The 21,621-nt window shown below is 44.2% G+C and overlaps 1 protein-coding gene across 6 annotated transcripts in view; it reads left to right on the top strand.

Annotated features, from left to right (window-relative positions):
• The first annotated feature begins 5,786 nt into the window (after positions 1-5,786).
• WWC2 (WW and C2 domain containing 2) overlaps positions 5,787-21,621 on the top strand; it is a 227,066-nt gene continuing 211,231 nt past the window's right edge. For 4 of the 6 annotated variants that reach the window (XM_035292567.3, XM_035292568.3, XM_035292565.3 and 1 more), the window contains exon 1: positions 5,787-6,263. Coding sequence is in view for 1 of the 6 variants with exons in the window: in XM_035292565.3 (XP_035148456.3) it covers positions 6,133-6,263 (131 nt within the window). In the remaining 5 variants the exon portion in view is untranslated. The remainder of the gene's footprint in view (positions 6,264-21,621) is intronic. The other 2 variants (XM_054252748.2, XM_078366190.1) reach the window with 1 other exon arrangement.

The following is a 21,621-nucleotide window of genomic DNA, read 5'->3' as shown; positions in this document are numbered from 1 at the left end:
CCCCATCTCGATTTTTATATAATTTAAAATAATAATTATAATAAAAGACTATACATGAATTATTCTAAAACCATCCTCTACAGGGAATACAAAAGGTGCCCTCTGAGATCCTTAAATGTATAAAACTGTGGTATTTGAGCATCTGCTTTTCACTAATGAAAGAGATTTTAAGTGTTCACTATTTTTTTTAGCAACCATAGAATTTGCCCAATGTTAGTCTCCCATCTGCAATGAATAAGGTGAAACGGAATCTGTTTGATGTTTCTTCTTAATAAATGGGAATGACTTTTTGCCTAAGGTGTTGGTGTAATCATTAACTGCAGGGGAAGTGGTTATGGTAACTGAAGATTCTGGTTTGACCTAGCACTGGGAATTTTTAATTTAATTTAATTTTTATTTACACCCAAACTGGAGTGCAACGGTGCATTCTCAGCTCACCACAACATCTCCCTACCAGGCTCAAGGGATTCTCCTGCCTCAGCCTCCTGAATAGCTGGGATCATAGGCATACGCCAGCACACTTGGCTAAGTTTTTTATTTTTAGTAGAGACGGGAGGTTCACTATGTTGGCCAGGATAGTCTCAAACTCCTGACCTCAAATGATCCACCTGCCTTGGCCTCCCAAAGTGCTGGGTTATGGCTGTGAGCCACTGCACCCAGCCAGCACTGGTAATTCTTAAAGATCACATGCCTTTCTTCTTAAGGACTGTCCAGACAATAACATTTAGGAATTGTGGCTTATGGTTTCCTAATCACAACAATTAGAGATATTTGTTTTACCCAGTTCAGTTGCCAAGTTAAAAATAAAAAAAAAAAGGCCGATAGTTCGATTAAGAAATAAAGAACATTCTTTTTATTTAGAAGTTGAAGTCTGTATAATCCCTGATCTCCTTGAAGAAACAGGAGTTATTAAAGTACTGAAAACCAGTTCATCTTGTCTTACACAGAGCTGATTCTCTAGCATAACAATAAAGGTTATAACAATGACTCATTCAGAGACGGTTTACACACTAACAACTAATTCTTACACACATAACTGAAAATGGAGATCACATTGTACAAAGAAATAAAATTCTACCAAAGTATGGTAGGCCAAAAATAGGATTATAGATGGGATACCTAATTCTGTTTGACTTGCACTGCTGTTTCCTTCCCAGGATTCAGTGCTGAATATTCAGTTCCCTACAGACGTTTAGCGATAGACATTCAGCCGTTTATTTGCAGTCCTGACCTTTGCTTCGAGCTTCGGTCTTGACCTTTAACTTTCTGCTGGGTATCTCTAATTTCTAAAATCAAACTGCATATCAGATCCCCCTTTGGACTTCCTCATTTTTTCCAGCTCTTTGGTCTCAAATCTTGGAATCACCTCAGATTCCTGCTTCTAGTCTATTTGCCTCTCTCCTTCCTAATCTAATCAGTTGCAAATTCTTGCCAAACCACTTCTTTTCATCCTCACTGCTTTATTTCTAATCCAGACCTTATCTGTCTCATACCTATACTATCACAACAGCCTCCTAAATGGTCGGCTCCAGCCAGTCTTGGGCTGTTTTATGCCAGCTTCATCTTTGAACTTTGCACACCCATTTCTTTCCTCAAACATGCCCCACCACGCCTGTCCATTTTTGCCTCGAGTCTATGCTCATCTCTCCCCATCCCTTTTCCTTTATGATCATTTACCTCATGATAGGTCTTTGATGGATCTCCCTGACAGCACTAATCCTCTGTAAGAACTTCCTTCCTTTACTATCTGTGTTCTTCCTTTGGCATGAAGGAAGTGTACAGGAAGCTGTGTTCTTTACATTTCACAATCGGCCCCATCTCCAGAACTGGATTGTAACTCCACGGAACTTAGCCAGCCCAGTGTCTTTTTGCATCTTTTTGCACCTTGCTTTTTTCACTTAACATATCCTGGAGATCTTTCCTTACCAGCACATATATGTTTATTTAATGCTTTTAAAACGCCTGCTAACTATGGATAATTCATAATTCATTTAATTAGTCCGTTACTGATGGCTACTGGTGGTTTTTCTGGTTTTGCTATTATCAAACATGCTGCAGAGAATATCCCTGCATATCTTGAGCAACTTTAATGTCATAGGAAAATAATTGCACTGGAATTGCTGGGTTAAATGTGTGTGTGTGTGTGTGTGTGTGTGTCTTTACATATTCCCATTTAATAACACACACACTTTTTTTTTTTTTTTTTTTTTTTTTAAGAGATGGGGTCTTCTTATGTTTCCCAGGCTGGAGTGTGGTGGCTATTCAAAGGCATGGTTATAGTGCCTTGAATTCCTGGCCTCAAGTGATCTTGCCTCAGCCTCCTGAGCAGCTAGGACTACAGGTGTGCCTGACATATTTTATTTTTATTATTTATTTTAATTTTGTTTTTTTTGAGATGAAGTCTTGCTCTATTGCCCAGGTTGTAGTGCAGTGGTGTAATCTCTGCCCACTGCAACCTCTGCCTCCCAGGTTCAAGCGATTCTCCTGCCTCAGCCTCCTGTGTAGCTGGGATTACAGGTGCCTGCCACCACACCTGGCTAATTTTTGTATTGTTAGTATAGACGGGATTTCGCCATGTTGGCCAGGCTGGCCTCCAACCCCTAACCTTAGGTGGTCTGCCTGCCTCGGCCTCTCAAAGTGCTGGGATTACAGGCTTGAACCATCGCAACTGGGTCACCTGATATATTTTAAATTTGTAGATAATAAAATTATCTTTTAAAATAATTTTCACTGTCTGCTCCCATTTTTGATATTACTAATTTTCCTGCCACTCAAGATGAGGATATTGACAGTGGGAGCTTTGCTTACAGAAGTTTATCCCCACAGACTTAGCACTGGAGAGAAAACATAAAGCCAGAGGAAAAGAATATTTTGGGAGCCAGAGAATCGGTTCTTCAGCGGCTAGAACACGGTTCCAGACTAGGGCAAAATGACAGCCTGGACAGCGGATTGCATCGTCTTTCTTTGCCAAGGATCAACTGGAGGCCAAATCAGACGTGTCCATCTGGAACATGGGGATAATCTTCATATTTCCTTTCCTCTCACAGATGCAAATATAAATGCAATTTCATTGTCTTGACCATTAGGAATTCTCTGAAGGTCTGTTACTACGTAAATTGTGTGAACTCAGAACAGCAGAGTTCAAAGTTGATCAGAACAAAAAAGGCTAGAGGGTGGCAAGCCTCCTTTCTGTCATGTTTACCAGTGTTTGTATGACCAACAGTTTCCTGTGCTAGTCAGTGGGGGAGAAGCGGCCAGCTCGTCTCTTCAGAGCTCTGTCTGTCTATTTAGCGTTGCTTTTTGAAGTCTGAGGAGTTATGGAAGAATACACTTCATTTCATGCTGCGCGCTATTTTGGATTCCTCGCTGGTTTTAGAATTTAGGTAAAACTACTTAGCTGAAAGCTTAACAAATTTGAATTACAAACTATTATTGTAGAGTAGTTCATCTCAGTAAAATATGGCAGCAGCAAAGTGTGTTACTTTTTTTTTTTTTTAAATAGTAAGATACAGACATTTTAGTATAATAAATGTGTTCAAATTGTTTGGGGGAAAAAAGAAAGCCAGGAAGCAAGGTTTAAATCAGAATGGTTTGATTTAGTGCTGAATGATGTTAGCACACCACAATGCAAGTGTTGGCCATGCATTTGGGCCAATTTAGGGAAGTCCAAAACAACGCACATTCGCTCATAGTGAGGGAGAAATTGTACACAGGCGCTATATTTTTTGGCAGTATCCAAACGTTCAATCTTAAGGCCCTACCAGGGCGTCTCATTCCACCCGGAACTAGAGAAGCTGGACTTGTGTGATCACCTCCTGATTAATGGACTCTGGGGCAGAACCCAGATCCGGAGGTGCGGTCTTGCAGAAGCCCGGCCGCACAAGCGGCAGCTCTCAAGGCGGACAAAGCGAGCGAAGTCGCGGTGGGTGCCTTCCTTCCGCACCTCCGGCCGCTCCGGTGGCTCCTTCCCGGGTGCTCCAAGCTCTCCAGCGTTTCTGCTGGGTTCAAGTGTCCTTCACGCCCGGACTGCTCTAAGGGCAAACGCGACCCCCCTTCCCCTTCCTTCCAGGACCCCTTCCGTGAAGTCTGTTCCAAGTCCGAGCCTCTCCACTTCGAGATTAGCAGCAGTTGCCCCGACGGGACGGCTTCGGGAGCCGAAAGCCGCCCTCACCCCGGGCCAGCCCCGCACAGCGCAATCTCCTTCGCGCGACTCCCTCGCGGGCCTGTGAACTCGCAGGGGAGGCGGAGGTCGGTCCGAACCCTGCGGGAGCCCCTGCCCAGCGCCGAGTCCTGCGCACTGGGAAACTGTCGACGCTCTAGCGGGCAGGATGAAACGACTCCCACCACGAGGTGCGAGACTGGGCTTCGGGGCCTTCCTCGGTGTTATTTTTTTTTGAGACGGAGTTTCGCTCTTGTTTCCCAGGCTGGAGTGCAATGGCGATCTCGGCTCACCGCAACCTCCGCCTCCTGGGTTCAGGCAATTCTCCTGCCTCAGCCTCCTGAGTAGCTGGGATTACAGGCACGCACCACCATGCCCAGCTAATTTTTTGTATTTTTAGTAGAGACGGGGTTTCACCATGTAGACCAGATGGTCTCGATCTCCTGACCTCGTGATCCACCCACCTCGGCCTCCCAAAGTGCTGGGATTACAGGCTTGAGCCACCGCGCCCGGCCCCTCGGTGTTATTTTAAAGGAACTGCTCACTAACCCAGAAGAAGATGACGGGGCGCGGCGGCGTAAACCCGGCTGAAGAGGAGTTCTGGGCCTGGGGGGCGCCGCCTCAGACCGAGGGGCGGGGGACAGTGAAGCTCCGGGTCCAGGCCCAGCCGGCGCTGCTCCCGGCGTGGTCCCGCCCGGGGCCGGGGGCCGGTCCCTCGGCAGTGCCGGCCAGCACGTAGTAGCTGCTGAATAAAGGGAGGCCTGCGCAACAGGGAAGGTTCCGGCCCGCCACGGCCCGGCCGAGGCCTAGGAAGGGCTGGCGTCCGGCGTGGCCGCTCCCACCTCGTTGGCCACGGCGGGGCTGTGGTGGGGGAGCCATCTCGGCGCGGGCGGCCGGCCGGACGGCACTGGACTCGGGGCGCGCCCACGGCCAACAGCCCCAAACTCAGCAGGGGAGGCCAGGGACCGGGAGCCCCCGGGGCCTCGCGTCCGGAGCGCCCCGACGCGGCGGGGTGGCGGGTGGCTCCTGGGCGGCTCCAGGACTGGGCGGGAGTTTCTCCGCTTTCCGCGCGGCCGAGGTCACCGAGGGCCGGGCGCCCTGCAGAGGCCCCGCCGTCCCGGACCCACAGACGCGCTCCGGCGGCATGGCCCCTTCCCACCGCCCCGGTCCTCCTGGTGGGTGCAGGAGGGGCTCGGGGCGCGGCGTGGGGAGCCTTTGTGTCCTCCCCGCTTGTTGGGAGTTTTTCCTTCCGAGGAGAGCTCCCACCCCACCCCCTTTCCTCTCGAAAGTTTTGTGGTTTCCCTAGAAGACGAGAGGTTGAGAGGGTTGCGGAGACTTTTTGCGATATTCCCAGAAACTTCTGGCGTTTGGCCCGGGGAGGTATCTGGGGTCAAGGGGAGGGAACCCGCCGCACATTCCTCCGCCGCCTCCCTCCCACCTGGAGCCGCGGCCCCTCCTCCGCCCCACCCGGGCGGTTCGCCCAGGCTGGAGCGGCGGCGCCGGCAGCGGCGGGGTTAAGCGCAGGAATGCGGCGGGAGGAATGCGCATGCAGATGAGGCGGGCGGGCGTATGCTAATCGCATGCAAATGAGGGGCCCGCCGCCGCCGCGGCCGCGTCGCCGCTTCCCGGATCCGAGCCCAGACGGCGGCGGCTCCGGCAGCCTGGGCGCCGCGACCCTCGGCGGCCACAGGGGGACTGGGCGGAGGAGGAGGAAGAGGCGGAGGCAGCGGCGGCGAGGGGGAGGAGGGTTCGCTCGCCGGCTCCGACGCAGACATGGTGGACTGATCCCCAGCGGGGCAGCGAGCAGCGTTTCCTGAGGCGCCTCCCGCGCGTGGTTCCGCCGCGCCCCGCGCCCCTCAGCCCCTCGCCGGCGCCCGCGTCGCTGGTTGGCGGCCGGGCCGGGCAGCCGCGTTCCCGCCGCGTCCCGCGCCGGGTCCCTATGGAGGCGCCGCTCGCCGGCGAGGCCGCCGACCATGCCTAGGAGGGCCGGGAGCGGTCAGCTGCCGCTGCCCCGGGGCTGGGAGGAGGCCAGGGACTACGACGGCAAGGTCTTCTACATCGACCACAACACCAGGAGGACCAGCTGGATCGACCCCCGGGACAGGTGGGCGCCGGCCGCGGGGGCGCGGGCCCGCTGGGACGCGGCGGCTGTTGTCCCGGAGACTTGGCCGCGCGGGGGGGCGGGGGTGGCGCCGGCCCGCGGTGCCCCGAGGGGTCCCGGGAGGGGTGCGGAGCCGCGGGTGCCCGGGCCCCTCCGCCCACCCGCTTCCCGACGCCCCTCCGGGACCCTGCGACGCGCCTGGTCCAGAGGCGAGGCTGGAGTCGCTGCCCCGGGCCGACGCGGCACACCCGGCTGTCGGACCCCAGGGGCCATCTGAGCCCTGTTCGGAACTCTACTCGGTTTCGAGGTGCCCATGTTGAGGCTGCAGGGCACCTTTGGCCTCGGGCGGCGGGGGTGGCCTGGGGCCTCAGTGCCAGGTGGGGAGCGAGCCCTCCGGGCCACCTGTGGCATCCCTCGGGCCGTCCTTGGCTCCCGAGCCTGGACTGCGAGCTCTTGGCGGGGGCGCCCAGCCTGGCTGGAGGTACCGAGCTGGGAACGGGTCCCGATCCCCGTCGGGCCCTGCTAGTGGGTGTGACTGGCTTTGCCCCTCAGAGTTTAGAAAAGCGCTTGGAGGTTTCACTGCCTGGAGTTAGGCTTCACCTGAAAACTGGAACCCACTCCCAGGTCGTAACAGGCATATTCTCTTTGGAATGAAGATGTAGTGGAATGAACGTTGGGTATTGAGGAGCTCTGACTTAGCTTACTTAGCCTGGTTTCTTTGTTTTAAAATTAGTTCAGGAGCTGATGTTTCGCAAATGTTTCTGTATCCCATATTTCTTTTTACCTTTAGAAGGAAGTTTCTTAGAATTGTTATAAGATTAATAGGAGGCATTCCTAATTATAAATTTGTAAATGATCCATTAAGGAGATATTCCTAATTGTGAATTTAGATAACACACCACCAGGGATAACTTCAACATTCAGACTTTTGTCATTTCTGAAAATTCGAACTTTTTATCGAATGTAGCCTTTGGGCTTTGTAACCTTTTTAAGTGCTTTTCCTATTTAACATTTTCCCTTTTCTCAGTTTGAAGCTGAAATACCTAAGTACTTTGTGTTCTCATTTACTTTTGCCCTAAAAATGTTGTTTTTGAAAGCTACTAAAAAGCAATTACAAGAAACTCATAAATGACATTATAAATTTATGGAACAATCTTTGTTCAATTATCCATGAAGCTATGGGCTTAGGTTTCCCTCCTGAAATGAGAAAAGGCACCTGTGATGAGGTTCGGTCTTGTCACAGCCTGGCTGCCTGTTGCCGGCCTGATGAAAGTTATGACAGGCATCACACCTTCACGGTCTCTCCAGACGCGCTACGCTACGTTGTCGTAGACTTCACGCACCAAGCAGGTACTTGACTTATGCCATTGCACTTTGAAACGACTTAACAGATAGTAAATGTCAGCGCTGATGGTGTGCACCCAACTGCGGCTTTTAAGGCACCTGTATAAATATTTGACTTTTACAGTTGTGTGGTAATTCTTTCTGCTTTCTGATACTTGGCGGTTCAGGTTATTGAAATAGCAATAAATTCCTGAAATATTTAGGCATTCTAGGTTCTCTTCTCCTTCACTTTACATGTTTTATGTTACCTCATTTGTGTCTACCAGAAAGCATTACAAGAATATGTAATGCCTGGGTAAAGTCAACAGAAAGTGGAGTAAAATGATATGACTTGGTGTATTCATATCACTACTTTTTTCACAAGTCAAGCATGTCCTTTATTTTAAACTCTTAATGGATTAGTGATTACTATGAACTGTTTTCAGGAAACTGGGTAAACAGTTCATTGAATGGGGATAAATAGTTTTGACTAAGATGGCTTTTTATTTTCCCAATTTTCCTTGCAGCTCTTCACTCTTAAATATTTAGAGACGTAAATTTGATGACTTACAAATATTTCTGGATCTCAGTATTAGAGTTTTAAAAGATACTCTGTGAGATCAGATCACCATGATATACTCAGTTTAAATTTGATTATATTTTCTTTTAGGGTAATTAAGTGAATAAATCTTAATAAATAGTGTAAGAGATGATGGGAAAGTATACTTGGAGTAACTATTAACTCTTGTCAGTTTTGTTACACACTTACCAAACATACGGAATGAGAGATGTTACACAGGCCAATAGGAGTGTGTGGATTCTTCTGCAGGATCAACTTACAAATCCTGAAAGAAAAACAACTTGATATACTATGGGTCTGCAGTGCTTTTGAACTATTAAAGCCGTTTAATTAGAATGGTCACGATGATTTACCTTGCGTATTTGTTATGTTATTCTGTTAAGAAAGAGAATTTTGTGTTTTTGATATCTATCAGAATTTGTAGAATATTTCTGATTCTATAGGTGATTATGCTAATTTAGCAGGGGAGGCTAAGGGATTTTATAAGAACATAACTTCATTCAAGAAGTTGTCATACCAGAATAATAAAGCCTGCTTTTAAGCTTTTGGAGGTAAATGACATCATGCAAACTTTGCTGGGATGTGAGCAAAGCTTTTATTGCTCCACCTCTTACGCTTATTGACTGAGTAAGTTTAGCTGAGTTTCTGAATGCCTCTAAACCTCCATTTTTTAGCTCTAAAATGAGGATAATGCCATCTTCTTCATAAGGATGTTTGTGGGCTCACAATCATAAGGATGTTCATGGGCTCACAATTAGGGCCCAGCCTCATTGTATTAGTGTGTGTTGACATTCCAGTTTAAGAACTGAGGGACCCTGGAAATATTAGAAATATTAGCATGGATAGTATTTCTTCAGTGTTTATTGTGTGCTAGCTAGCATGCCAAGCTCTTTAACTGTGATCTCATTTCATTCTCCCATTGGTCCTATGAGGTAGGTACACTCGTCATCTACCAGTTACAGATGAGGAAACTGAGTCACAGAGAAGTAGCCCTTGTTAAGTGTGGAGCCAGGATTTAAAGCCAGACAGCTTGACTCTCCAGCATGTGTCCTTAATCATTCCTTTAAATTGTCTCTCCACTTGGGCATGTTCAGGGGTCTTTGGGTGGAGTACATGGAGGAGCAGAACCTGTTTGTCTAGCATTTATTTTTTAGGCTGTCTGACTAGGCTAATTCTAGGGAAATTTCCCTGTTTGTGATTAATCCCCACCCTGCCTGCATGGGCCCACTTCCCTAGTGTTATTTTGTAGGTTTACAAGCTTTTTTTTTGCTCATTGTGGACACCTTTTGCCCATACCAGTTGGTGTTTATGATAGGCCATAGGTTTTGGCCAAATGGCCTTATGCTTTTTTTCTTTTTTTTTTTTTTAATTCAACAAATAAAAAGGTGGGATGGATTAGATTTATTGCCTTTTGGAGTAGGGAGCTAGAGTGGGCAGGCCTCGGAGATAGGGTGAGTTGGCTTTACCAACTCCTAGTAGTAGAATTTCGCTCATTTTCTATCCTTGGTTTGAATGTTACCCAGAGACACAAGGACTCTGTCTAGTTGAACTGAAAGATATCACACCGCACAAAGTGACTTTACATTGAAACCTACTGATAGATGCTAATCTGTGGCCTATGGCTAGGGTCAGATGTTGAGCAACCTATACCTTTTAATTGAATAAAAGCATCTTGAGGGGTGGGGAGGGTGAGAAGGGAGGAAGGGGGTGCCAGCTGGGTGTATCATTGATGTCACAGTTAACTTTTGACTCTCCACACCGATCTGAGGAACTCTGTTTCCTTCCCTCCCTCCCTCCTTCCTTCTTTTCCTTCCTGCCCAAGCTGGAATGCAGTGGCACAATCTGGGCTCACTGCAACCTTCATCTCCCAGGTTCAAGTGATTCTCCTGCCTCAGCTTCCTGAGTAGCTGGGATTACAGGCACGTGCCACCATGCCTGGCTAATTTTTTGTATTTTTGTAGAGATGGGGTTTCACCATGTTAGCCAGGCTGGTCTCGAACTCCTGACCTTGTGATCTGCCTGCCTCTGCCTACTAAAGTGCTGGGATTACAGGTGTGAGCCACCACATCTGGCCATTTTTTGTATTTTTTTTTGGTTAGAGACGGGATCTCACTATGCTGGCCAGGCTGGCGAAGTTTGTAATTTCTGTCAACCCACTGCTAGAGTGTAAACTCCTTGAGTCCCTAATTGCTTATTCCTGCTTTTTGAATTTTTTGTACATGGTAGATATTAAATAAATGTTGGTTAGTTAATGAAGACAGTTTATTCAATTAATGCAAGAATATTAGTTGAGCTACTGTCTTATTTCTAATTTCTTCCTGTTGGGCTTTCAAAAAACAAACCCATAACCACCAACAGAGACAATTGATTTTCCAGTTAGATTTAAAATAATGAGAGAATTGAGCTGTTGCATTTTGAGTAATAGTATAAATATGAGAATTACTTACAAGAGCAAAGAAAACAAAATGAGCTTTGATAGTCTTAATCACAACTGCCATTGTCATAGACTGCTGGAATTGTTCCTTTCCAGCAGGCTGTGAGTCTGGGTGCCAAGTGGTTACTGTGAATTATTTGAGTGATTATAGTATTTGAACTGTGGAGAGGTTGTTAAAAGAGGATTTAAAAAAAAAATCTCTCTAGGAAGGCCTAATTTAAACGATGCTGTCTTCCAAAAATTCCAAAAGAAAATCATTTTTAACACAGTTTGGTATAATGCTTGCTGGAGTGAACAGTACTGTAGTTGCTTAGTATATTTGAAGGACTCAGATTTCTTCAGTGACATTAATAGTCTATATCTTGCTGTTTAATTTTGTTGAAAGACTCAGGACAATAATTGCTTTTTAAAGAAAACAAATATTTATTAATTTTTTGAGACAGAGTTTGCTCTGTCACCCACGCTGGAGTGCAGTGGCACGATCCTGGCTCCTTGCAACAACCTGTGCCTCGTGAGTTCAAGCAGTTCTCTTGCCTCAGTCTCCTGAGTAGCTGGGATTACAGGTGTGTGACACCCTGCACCTGGCTAACTTTTGTTTTTAGTAGAGACACAGTTTCACCATGTTGGCCATGCTGGTCTCCAACGCCTGACCTCAAGTGACCCGCCCACCTCAGCCTCCAAAAGAGCGGGGATTGCAGGCGTGAGCCACCGTACCTGGCCACAAAAGACTATTATCTTTAAATATGTTATTTATTTTGAGCTGCAAATCCCTAAGCTTCATCTACATTGTCAGCCGTTGTGACGTGTGGCCTTCAAGCAAGTTGGATTTAAATGAAATCAGCAGAAGCCCCAGTGGACTAGGAAAAGGCTGGGAGTTGTCTGCTGGCCCACACTGCCTGGCCCTGCATTGCCTTGTAAATGTCTCTTGCTTAGTTATTTTCAGTACATGTCTGTAGGAAAATGAGGTTATCACTTTGGAGGGGCATGGCCAGCTTATTCTTGCTGATGGAGGAGTTATTAAATTAGCAGGAAACAGTGTTGGCCCTAATACACTGTGAATTCTTTTTGACAGAGCTTGAGTCTCTATATGTATATGCCCTGATTCCTATGAACTTGATTGAAATTGTTTGAACTGATCTTGAGTTAGAATTTTGGACTTGTTTCTTCACGCATTTTTGAAACTCCTGGTATTAAAAAAGTTACCACAGAATAATGTAGAAGAGGAAAGGGATTTTTAAAGGCCCAGTGTGTATATAAGTTATGGTTACAAATGATTTATCAAAATATAGGTTCACAATGTTTTCAATATCTTCAGTGATTTTTCCCAATTATTTTATTTTTACTGAGATAAAAAAAAAAATCACTCAGCCTAAAATTCATTATTTTTAACCATTTTGAATACTACACCTGAGTAGTTTTTAGTATACTCATCGTTATGAAACCATAAACACTGTGTAACTCCTGAACACTTTCAACACTCCCAAAACAACACCCCGTACCTATTAAGAACTCACTTGTCATTCTTCTCCCATCTCTACAGCCTTTTGCAACAACTGATCTACTTTGTATCTCTGGATTAGCCTATTCTGGAAGTTTTATATAAATGGGATAATAACATTTGTCTCCCTTTGTATCTGGCTTCTTTTTTCTTAGCCTAATGCTTTCAAGGTTCATGTGGTAGCATTTACTGGTGCTACTGCATCCTTTTTCATGACTTGATAATATTCAATTATGTGGACATACCGTATTTTGTACTTTCATTAGCTGATGGGCATTTGGGTTGTTTCTACTCTTTGGCTTTTATGAATGATGCTGCTCTGAATATCCCTGCACAGTTTTTCTATGAGTGTGCGGCTTCGGTTCTCTTCAGTGTATACATATCTAGAAGTGGAGTTGCTGGGTCATACGGCAAGTTTGTGTCTAACTGTTTCAGGGGACTGCCAGACTGATTTCCACCATTTTACATTCCCATGAGTGTGCAAGTTCTTCTGCATTCTCACCAGCCTTCCCTCCCTCCCTCTTTTTTTTCATTTGTTTTCTTCTTTTCTTTCTTTTTTTGAGATGGAGTCTGTCTTTCTCGCCCAGGCTGGAGTGCAGTGGTGCCCAGGCTAGAGGGCAGTGGTGATCTCGGCTCACTGCAGCCTCCAGCTCCGCTTCCAGGGTTCAGGAGATCCTCCCACTTCAGCCTCACAAGCTGGGATTATAGATACAAGCCACCATTCCTGGCTAATTTTTGTATTTTTAGTAGAAATGGGGTTTCACCACGTTGGCCAGGCTGGTCTAGAACTTTTGACCCCAAGTGATCTGCCTACCTTGGTCTCCTAAAGTGCTAGGATTACAGATGTGAGCCACCACCTGGCCTGACTTCTTTCTTTTCTTTTTTTAAAGTTATTCTAGTGGGTGTGAGGTAGGATCTGGTGGGTGTTGATTTGCGTTTATCTCTTCAGAGTGTTTTGATAGCCTTAATTTGACCCAGGTCTTCCCTCTTTATTTTAGCTTTTATAGCCATTGCTATTCTGCTCACCTTTTTGTTTGTGTGCTCTCATTCTTACTTGACCAGTAAAAAGGTAAGAGAAATTCAAGGCTTTTAGTCTTACATTGCTCTTCCCTTTTCCCCCTGTCTGACTGCTTTGAGTGATTTAACACTGACGTTATGGATATACATTAATTAACAGTTTTTATTGTATCAACCAGCCAGGTATCCTGGACTCTGGGAGATAAAGATGGATAAGATTTGGTCCCAGCTCAGCTTGTCGCCAATCTAGTGCACATAATCATCATTTAAAAAGTGAAAGAAAATTTTGTGTATTGTCTCTTAAATTTTCTCTATATTCCTATAATTCAGCCTGTGGGTACCTTCTTCCTAAACACTCAGAGGGAAAACAGTTGAAAGGAATTAAAAGCAGGATATATTGGCAAAGTGTGTATTAATTTTTTTCCTTTTCTCAAATGTGATATATTTTATGAGGCATTGGTGTCAGTCACATATGCAGTGTGTATATACATCAGCTTATTCAAAATGATTTGACATGTTAAGGCTTTTCCTTTTAGCTAGTTATATATGTGAATAATTAAATTTATTTTTGTTCATTGTTTTTAAAAAAAAAATGGCACAAACCTGACAAGCACAGCCTCCATTAGGTGATCAAGGGAAATAAATGTCAAGGCTCTAAGTCCTGCTGATCCACCCTTGATGTGACGTGATGGCAATGGCATTTTGTCTTTGTGGTGTTTCTCCTCCAAAACCATAGTAACTCCAATCTAATCTTGAGAAAAATACCTACTAGATCCCAGTAGAGGGGCATCCTATAAAATACCTCACCAGTACTCCTCAAAACTGTCAAGGGAAGTCTGAGAAACTGTCACAGCCAAGAGGAGCATAAGGAGACACCAAGAATAAATGTCATGTGCCCTGGGGGTAGGGGGGAGTCGTGGACTAGAAAAAGGTGTAAACTAAGGAAATCTGGATAAAGTATGGATTGTAGTTAATTTTATTAATTTTAATAGATGTACCTTGCTAACAGAAAAGTAAGTGTGGATTATGTATGGCAACTCTCTACACTAATTTTTTCTTTTTCCTATAAATCTAAAACTTCATTTTTGTTTTTTGAACAAAGACGTATGGATAAAACTTATTTAGAAAAAGTTTATTTTAAAAAACTTCTTAAAAATCACACAAAATGAAGTGGTTTTCTTTAGTGGAAGTGTAACAATGTTTGTTTGTTTATATGAACATTCTGCTCCGTAGGCCTCATTTTAGCCCTCCAGCTAAGAATGGATTTTAGATCATGAAAGGTTGTAAACAAACAAAGATGAAGAAGAGTATGTGACAGAGACGGAATGTGATTCACAAAGCCTGGAATGTTTATTTTGACCCTTTACAGAAAAAGTCTGCCATTGTCTTAAAAAATTTTATAGAAATATTTTTTAAATGTTTCTATAAATATTAACCTTTTGTGATAAAATGCCACATGAATCAGTGATCATTGCATGTTCTTTTATGCCAGCAGTCCCCAACCTTTTCGGCACTAGGGGCTGGTTTCGTGGAAGACAATTTTACCACAGAATGGGATGGGGGAGTTGCAGGGGATGGTTTCAGGATGAAACTTCTATCTCAGATCATCAGGCATTTGTTAGATTCTCATAGGAGTGCACAGCCTAGATTCCTCACATGTGTGGTTCATCACAGGGTTCCCTCCCCTCTGAGAATTTGATGCCACCACTGGTCTGACAGGAGGCAGAGCTCAGGCGGTAACACTTGCTTGCACCACACACCTCCTGCTCTGTGGCCCAGTTCCTAACAGGTCACTACTGGTACCAGTCTGTGGCCTGGGGGTTGGGAACCCCTGATGTATGCACAAGGGATTTGGACTGTAGGTACTGTGTGGGACAAAGGCAAGTCAGACATGGGTGCTGAGCTTGAGGAGTCATCTTGTATCTCATGTTACTTTTTTTTTTTAACAAGGGAATGCAGCATGTTACTTAGTTTTCCAAAGTGATTCTTTGAAGTGGCTGGACCTGATGGTAGTGGAAATAAATACGTCTGTTACTCTTAAGGTGAGAGTGAGTTCATGGGTCCCTGGTCAAATGTAGCAGCCTGTGGACTCTGTATACCTCATGATTATTTTGATGGAAAATCAAGAGACATCTTTGGGAACCTGGCTTTGCCATGGCAGGGCATAAAGCAGAGATAGTTTTTGTGGTGTAGAGACAGCTCAACCCTGGTCACTCAGTAAAGTTACCAGATGCCAGGCGCTGCTATGTAATTCTTGAGAATTGTGCATAAGGACATGACAAAAACAGGCAAAACGAATTTTTGGAAATACCATAGTTGTTTGTTTATTTTTTTTTTTGAGACGGAGCTTCGCTCTTGTTACCCAGGCTGGAGTGCAATGGCGCGATCTCGGCTCACCGCAACCTCCGCCTCCTGGGTTCAGGCAATTCTCCTTCCTCAGCCCCCTGAGTAGCTGGGATTACAGGCACGCGCCACCATGCCCAGCTAATTTTTTGTATTTTTAGTAGAGACGGGGTTTCACCATGTTGACCAGGATGGTCTCGATCTCTTGACCTCGTGATCCACCCGCCTCGGCCTCCCAAAGTGCTGGGATTACAGGCTTGAGCCACCGCGCCTGGCCCATAGTTGTTTGTTTATACTTTACTGTTGGAAGTATAAATATTATGGTATTATGCTTTGGTAGTTAGAAATAGTGACTTTCTTGTGGCATAGATAATATTTATAAAATTACAAAGTTGGTGATGATCAAGCAAAAAATTATCCCATATGCTGTCCTTACTATACAGAGCTGATGCCTGTCACTTTCAGGCATGTCCCAAAGGCTGCTCTGTAGAGCTAAATTTTTCTTTGTCAGTAATTTTTCCTATACTGTTTGCTCTAACGTCAGTAAAGAAATCATGGTTCCAAGATGGAGCCAGCTTAGAAGTGGGGTAGTCCTGCGCTAACAGAGGTATGTATTGGGAGCTGTTTTTTCACTCCTGTAGCTCCTGAGGAATTACAGTGGTGCCAATACAGCCTTTGAATTGAGGAGTACATTTGTACTTTGGTTTTACTAGGAGTGGAGGTAGCAATTTTAAATTTAAAGAAGCATAGACATTATATTATGAAAATAGTCATCACTGGTATTTTTGTGAAAATGAGGATGTCAAGATTTGGAAGGCAAAGAGGCTTTCTTTCGGTGTGAACTTTGCTCCTGCTGCATGTGAAGTGTGGTTTTCTAGTGTGGCCTGGGTTGTATTGGTCACCAGGTCTGAATGTGGACAGCAGAGGTAAATGTTGAGTTACAGAGATTGGTGCTGCAAACCCCTGATTAAAATTCTGACTTACTAATGGACTGTAGAATACGTTGTTCACTTTATTGATGATTATGCATTTTATAAGAAGGTAATTTTATGAAGTGGCAGTGATATTCAATGAAGTTTAAAATGTGGTAGACAACTTTGACTGCAAAAGATTTGAAGAACATGCAGTTTCATTTAGTGTGAAACTTGAATCTCTGCAGTTTTCCTTAGCATTTTGGTTTTTAATAGAGATGCATTAGAATTCCAGTCTTCTTTTTTCTTTGAAACTATGACAGTAAATGAATGTGTGGAATCTACTTTGTACGTAGTATCACTGTGTTATCAGTTTTGTTGACTTACTGGTCTAGGTGTACTTTTGGGCCAGTCAGTAATCCTGTCCACACTATATGTTCTTTTCTTATCTGCTGGTTATCAGTGTTTGAATTTGATAGAAACAGATCATTTACTTTCTGTTTTTTTTGAGACCAGGTCCGTGTAGTGGCAAGATCACTACTCATTGCACCCTGAATCTCCCTGGGCTCAGGTGATCCTCCCACCTCAGCCTCCTCAGTAGCTGGGACTACAGGGGTGCAGCACCAAACCTGGCTAAGTTTTTTTGTATTTTTTGTAGAGTCAGGGTTTCACCATGTTGCCCAGGCTGGTCTCCAAGTCCTGGCCTTAAGCAGTTCCCCCACTGTGGCCTCCCAAAGTGCTGGGATTACAGGCGTGAGCCCCCATGCCCGGCCAGATCATTTACTTTCTTCTCTTTGCCTCCCTGCTGAATGACATAGCTAATGATATTTCTCGTAAGACAGCATGACTATAAACCAGTATTTAACTTGGCAGAATGTTTAACTTAACATCAGTGCCCTGGTTTGCTATTGTAGATCAAAAGACTACAAAACTAACTTGATTGTCTGACTCCACTTTCAGTCCTTTATTTACCCGTAAAGGTATGCCTGCAGAATGTATGCAGATGAATTCTTGAGAGATTTCCTCATGTATCATGTAAGGAGCTTGTGTGGGTCTGCATCAATCATGTTTTTATAAAATTGATTCTGAGTTATTTGAGGATAGAGGATAGAGATATTTGTGTGTGCTCCTTCATGCTCACTGCTTAGATTCCCTGTCCCCATGGGGACACTCAAGAACACAGCGGAGCCCTGTACACCCATAGAAATGAAATATATACATTTGAAGGACTTTTTTCTTCTGCCAGTAACTTCAATCATTTGTCCCCAGCCTAGTTGACTGACTTGACTGCTTAGTCACTCACTCACTCACTCACTCACTCACTCACTCACTCACTCACTCACTCAGTCAAACTATTCATCACACATTTATTGAAATACTATATGCCTAGCACATATATTTCAAGGACACAGTGTTGACTGAAATAGGTAAGATCTCTATTTTCATGGATTTTTTTTTTTTTTGAGAAAGAGTCTTGCTCTGTTGCCCATGCTGGAGTGCAGTGGCATGATCTCGGCTCACCACAACCTCCGCCTCCCAGGTTCAAGTGATTCTGCTGCCTCAGCCTCTTGAGTAGCTGGTACTACAGGCACGTGCCACCATGCCCAGCTGATTTTTGTATTTTTAGGAGAGACAGGGTTTCACTGTTTTGGCCAGGCTGGTCTTGAACTCCTGACCTCATGATCCACCCACCTTGACCTCCTGCTGGGTTTATAGGCAAGAGCCATCGCACTCAGCCTATTTTCGTGGATTTTATATTCTACTTTGGGGAAGGCAAACACATTATAAAGATAGTAGTGAATGTGCTTTGATTAAAATAACCAAGGTGAAATAGTGTCAGTGGGCGCTGCTTTGGGTTAGGTGGTCAGGAAAGGCCTTTCTGAGGAGCTGGCAACTGAGCTATGGGGATAAGAAGGAGCCATTCACGTGAGGATCTGGGGGGAAGAGTAGTCTAGGCAGAAGAAAAGGCTAAGTAGAAGTACTAGCCCTGCAATTTCAACTATGTGCCTTCTAGGAGTATGTGGCTATTTAAAGTTAAACTAATTAAAATTAAGTTAAAAATTTAGTTCCACTGGGCACTGTGGCCCACATGTGTAATCATAGCACTTTGGGAGGCCGAGGTGGGTGGATCACCTGAGGTCAGGAGTTCGAGGTCAGGTGTGAGCCACTGTGCCTGGCCTTTCTTTTTTTTAAAAGATCTTATTTTTAAAAAGACATCATTGCTCTTTGGAGAAGGAATTAGAGACTTTTTTTAGTGAGATAATCTGGGTGAGAAACAATCAGAGCTTGCACCAGAATGATGGCTTTGGCAGTGGGGAGCAGTGAATGGATTTGGCCTATGTTTTTTAGGTAAAAATGCAGGAACTTGCTCATGATGTGGGTACATGAGGCCTGAGGAAAAGAGAGAATAAAAGATTTACTCTTAGGGGAAGACAAAGGGAGAATGTGGTTGGTAGGTAGTCATTTGGATTGCTAATCCAGAGTTCTGTTTCTGATGTATGGGTTTGAATATGTGTCCCCACTATTGTAATTTGTAATTCCTAATTGTTGGAGGTAGGGTCTGGTAGGAGGTGTTCCGGTTATGGGAGTGAATCCTTCATGACTTGGTGCTGTCCTCGAGTAGTGAGTGAGTTCTTGCAGTATCTGGTTGTTTAAGTGTATGGCACCACCTCCCCGCCACCACCCTTTCTTGTTCCTGCTCTAGCCATGTGACGTGCGTGCTCCTCTTTTGCCTTCCACCATGATTGTAAGCTTCCTGATGCTCTCCCCAGAAGCTGAGCAGGTGCTCGGGCCATGCTTTCTGTATAGCCTGCAGAAGTCATAGCTCCAATTAAACCTCTTTTCCTTGGAATTACCCCATTTCAGGTGTTTCTTTAGCAATGTAAGAATGGGTTAATACAAGGTGTGAGATGCCTATGAAGACATACAAATAGAGAAATCCAGTAGACACCTGGGTATAGAATCTGGAGTTCAGAAGACAGCTCAGAGCTAGAGATACTAAATTGGGTTATACATAGGTAGTATTTAACATTGTGGGATAGGATGAGATTATTGGAAGAGAGGAAAAGGAGAGGTTCCAGGATTGAGCCTTGAGACATGGCAATATTTTTTTGTGAAATCTTGCTTCAGCTAAAATGGTTTATTGGTTTTCACTCATACCTTTTTTTTTTTTTTAATTTCCAGCTTTTATTTTGGGTTTACAGAGTGCACATGTGGATTTGTTATGTGGGTAAATAGCATGTTGTGGGGGTTTGGTGTATATATTATTTCATCACCCAGGTAATAAACATAGTACCCCATAGGTTGTTTGTTTATTTGTTTATTTTTGAGACAGAGTCTCACTTTGTTGCCTAGGCTGGAGTACAGTGGTGAGATCTCTGTTCCCTGTAACCTCTGCCTCCCAGGTACAAGTGATTCTCATGTCTCAGCCTCCTAAATAGCTGGAAATACAGTCATGGACCACCATACCCAACTAATCCTCGTAGGTATCTTTTGATTCTCACCCTCCTCCCACCTTCCACTCTCAAATAGGCTGTGATGTCTGTTGTTCCCTTTTAGTTTCCATGTGTACTCAGTGTTCAGTTCCCACTTGTAAGTAAGAACACACAGTATTTAGTTTTCTGTTCCTGTGTTAATTTGCTTAGGATAATGGCCTCTAGCTCTATCCATGTTGTTCCAAAGATCATGATTTCATTCTTTTGTATGGCAGCATAGTATTCCATGGTGTATATGTACTGCATTTTCTTTATAAAGTCTACCCTTGATGGGCATTTAGGTTGATTCTCTGTCTTAGCTATTGTGAATAGTGCTGCAGTGAACATAAATGTGCATGTGTCTTTATGGTAGAATGATTTGTATTCCTTTGGGTATATACCCAGTAAAGGGTTGCTGGGTTGGATGGCAGTTCTATTTTAAGTTCTTTGAGAAATCTCCAAACTGCTTCCCACAGTGGCTGAACTAGTTTACATTCCTACTAGTGGTGTTTTAGCATTCCCTTTTCTCTGTAACCTGGCCAGCATCTTTTGACTATTTTATAATAGCCATTTTGACTGGTGTGAGATAGTATCTCATTGTGGTTTTGATTCGCATTTCTCTAATCACTGATGTTGAGAATTTTTTCATATGCCTATTGGTAGCATGTATGGTCTTTTGAGAAGTGTCTGTTCATGTCCATTGCCCATTTTTTTTATGGGGTTGGTTGTTTTTTGCTTGTTGATTTATGTTGTGAATATCAGATCTTTGTCAGATGCATAGTTTGCATGTATTTTCTCCAATTCTGTAGGTTGTTTGCTCTGTTGATAGTTTCTTTTGCTGTGCAGAAGCTCTTTAATTAGGTTCCATTTGTTGGTTTTCATTTTTGCTGCAGCTGCTTTTGGCACTTTTGCCATGAAATCTTTGCCAAGGCCCATGTCCAGAATGGTATTTCTTAGGTTTTCTTCTAGAGTTTTATAGTTTTAGGTTTTACATTCAAGTGTTTAATCCAGCTCTAGTTGATTTTTGTATATGGTTATAGGAAGGGGTCCAGTTTCAGTCTTATGCATATGGCTAGCCGGTTATCCCAGCACCTTTGATTGAATAGGGAGTGCTCTTCGTGTTGCTCATTTTTGTCAACTTTGTCAAAGACCGGGTGGTTGTAGGTGTGTGACTTTATTTCTGATTTCTTTAACCTGTTCCATTGGTGTATGTGTCTGTTTCTGCAGCATCATTGGAACACATCTTAGACTTTTCACCACTGTGCTAAAGATGATGATGACGAGTACCATAATATATGTTATGTGAAGAGCACTTCACATATTTATCTCAAGCTTCGTTAGGGTAGGTACTGTGTCTGTCTTATTCACGGTTGTTTCCCAATGCTCAGCATTGTGCAAGTTCTTAGTAACTGTTGAATAAAAGAGACTTTGATAGTACCATTATTATTCCCATTTTAGGAAACTGAGACTTAAGAGGTTTAAGTGACTTGTCTAAGGGCACAAAGCTGTCAAGCGTGTCTGTCTGACTTCCAAGCTGTGCATCTAACAATGTACTGCCTTTGATTACTGCTAGGAAGGGCCTTTGGCCTCCTAACTGGGTTTGGAAGATACTGCTTCCTTCAGGATTTAGCTGAAGTTTCATCACTTAAAGTTTGCCTTAACAACTTAGCTACCCATAGTCTTCTAGTACGTAATTCTTCTGCTACTTGTTTTTAGCATCTGTATTGAAACTACATGTGTATTCTATTTTGACTCCTTGAATTGAACTATTACTTTTTCAGA

Source organism: Callithrix jacchus, chromosome 3, assembly GCF_049354715.1.
Source record: "Callithrix jacchus isolate 240 chromosome 3, calJac240_pri, whole genome shotgun sequence".
Classification (NCBI taxonomy): Eukaryota; Metazoa; Chordata; class Mammalia; order Primates; family Cebidae; genus Callithrix; species Callithrix jacchus.
Note: the sequence above shows the minus strand (reverse complement) of the source record. Positions and strands in the feature narration are given on the sequence as shown.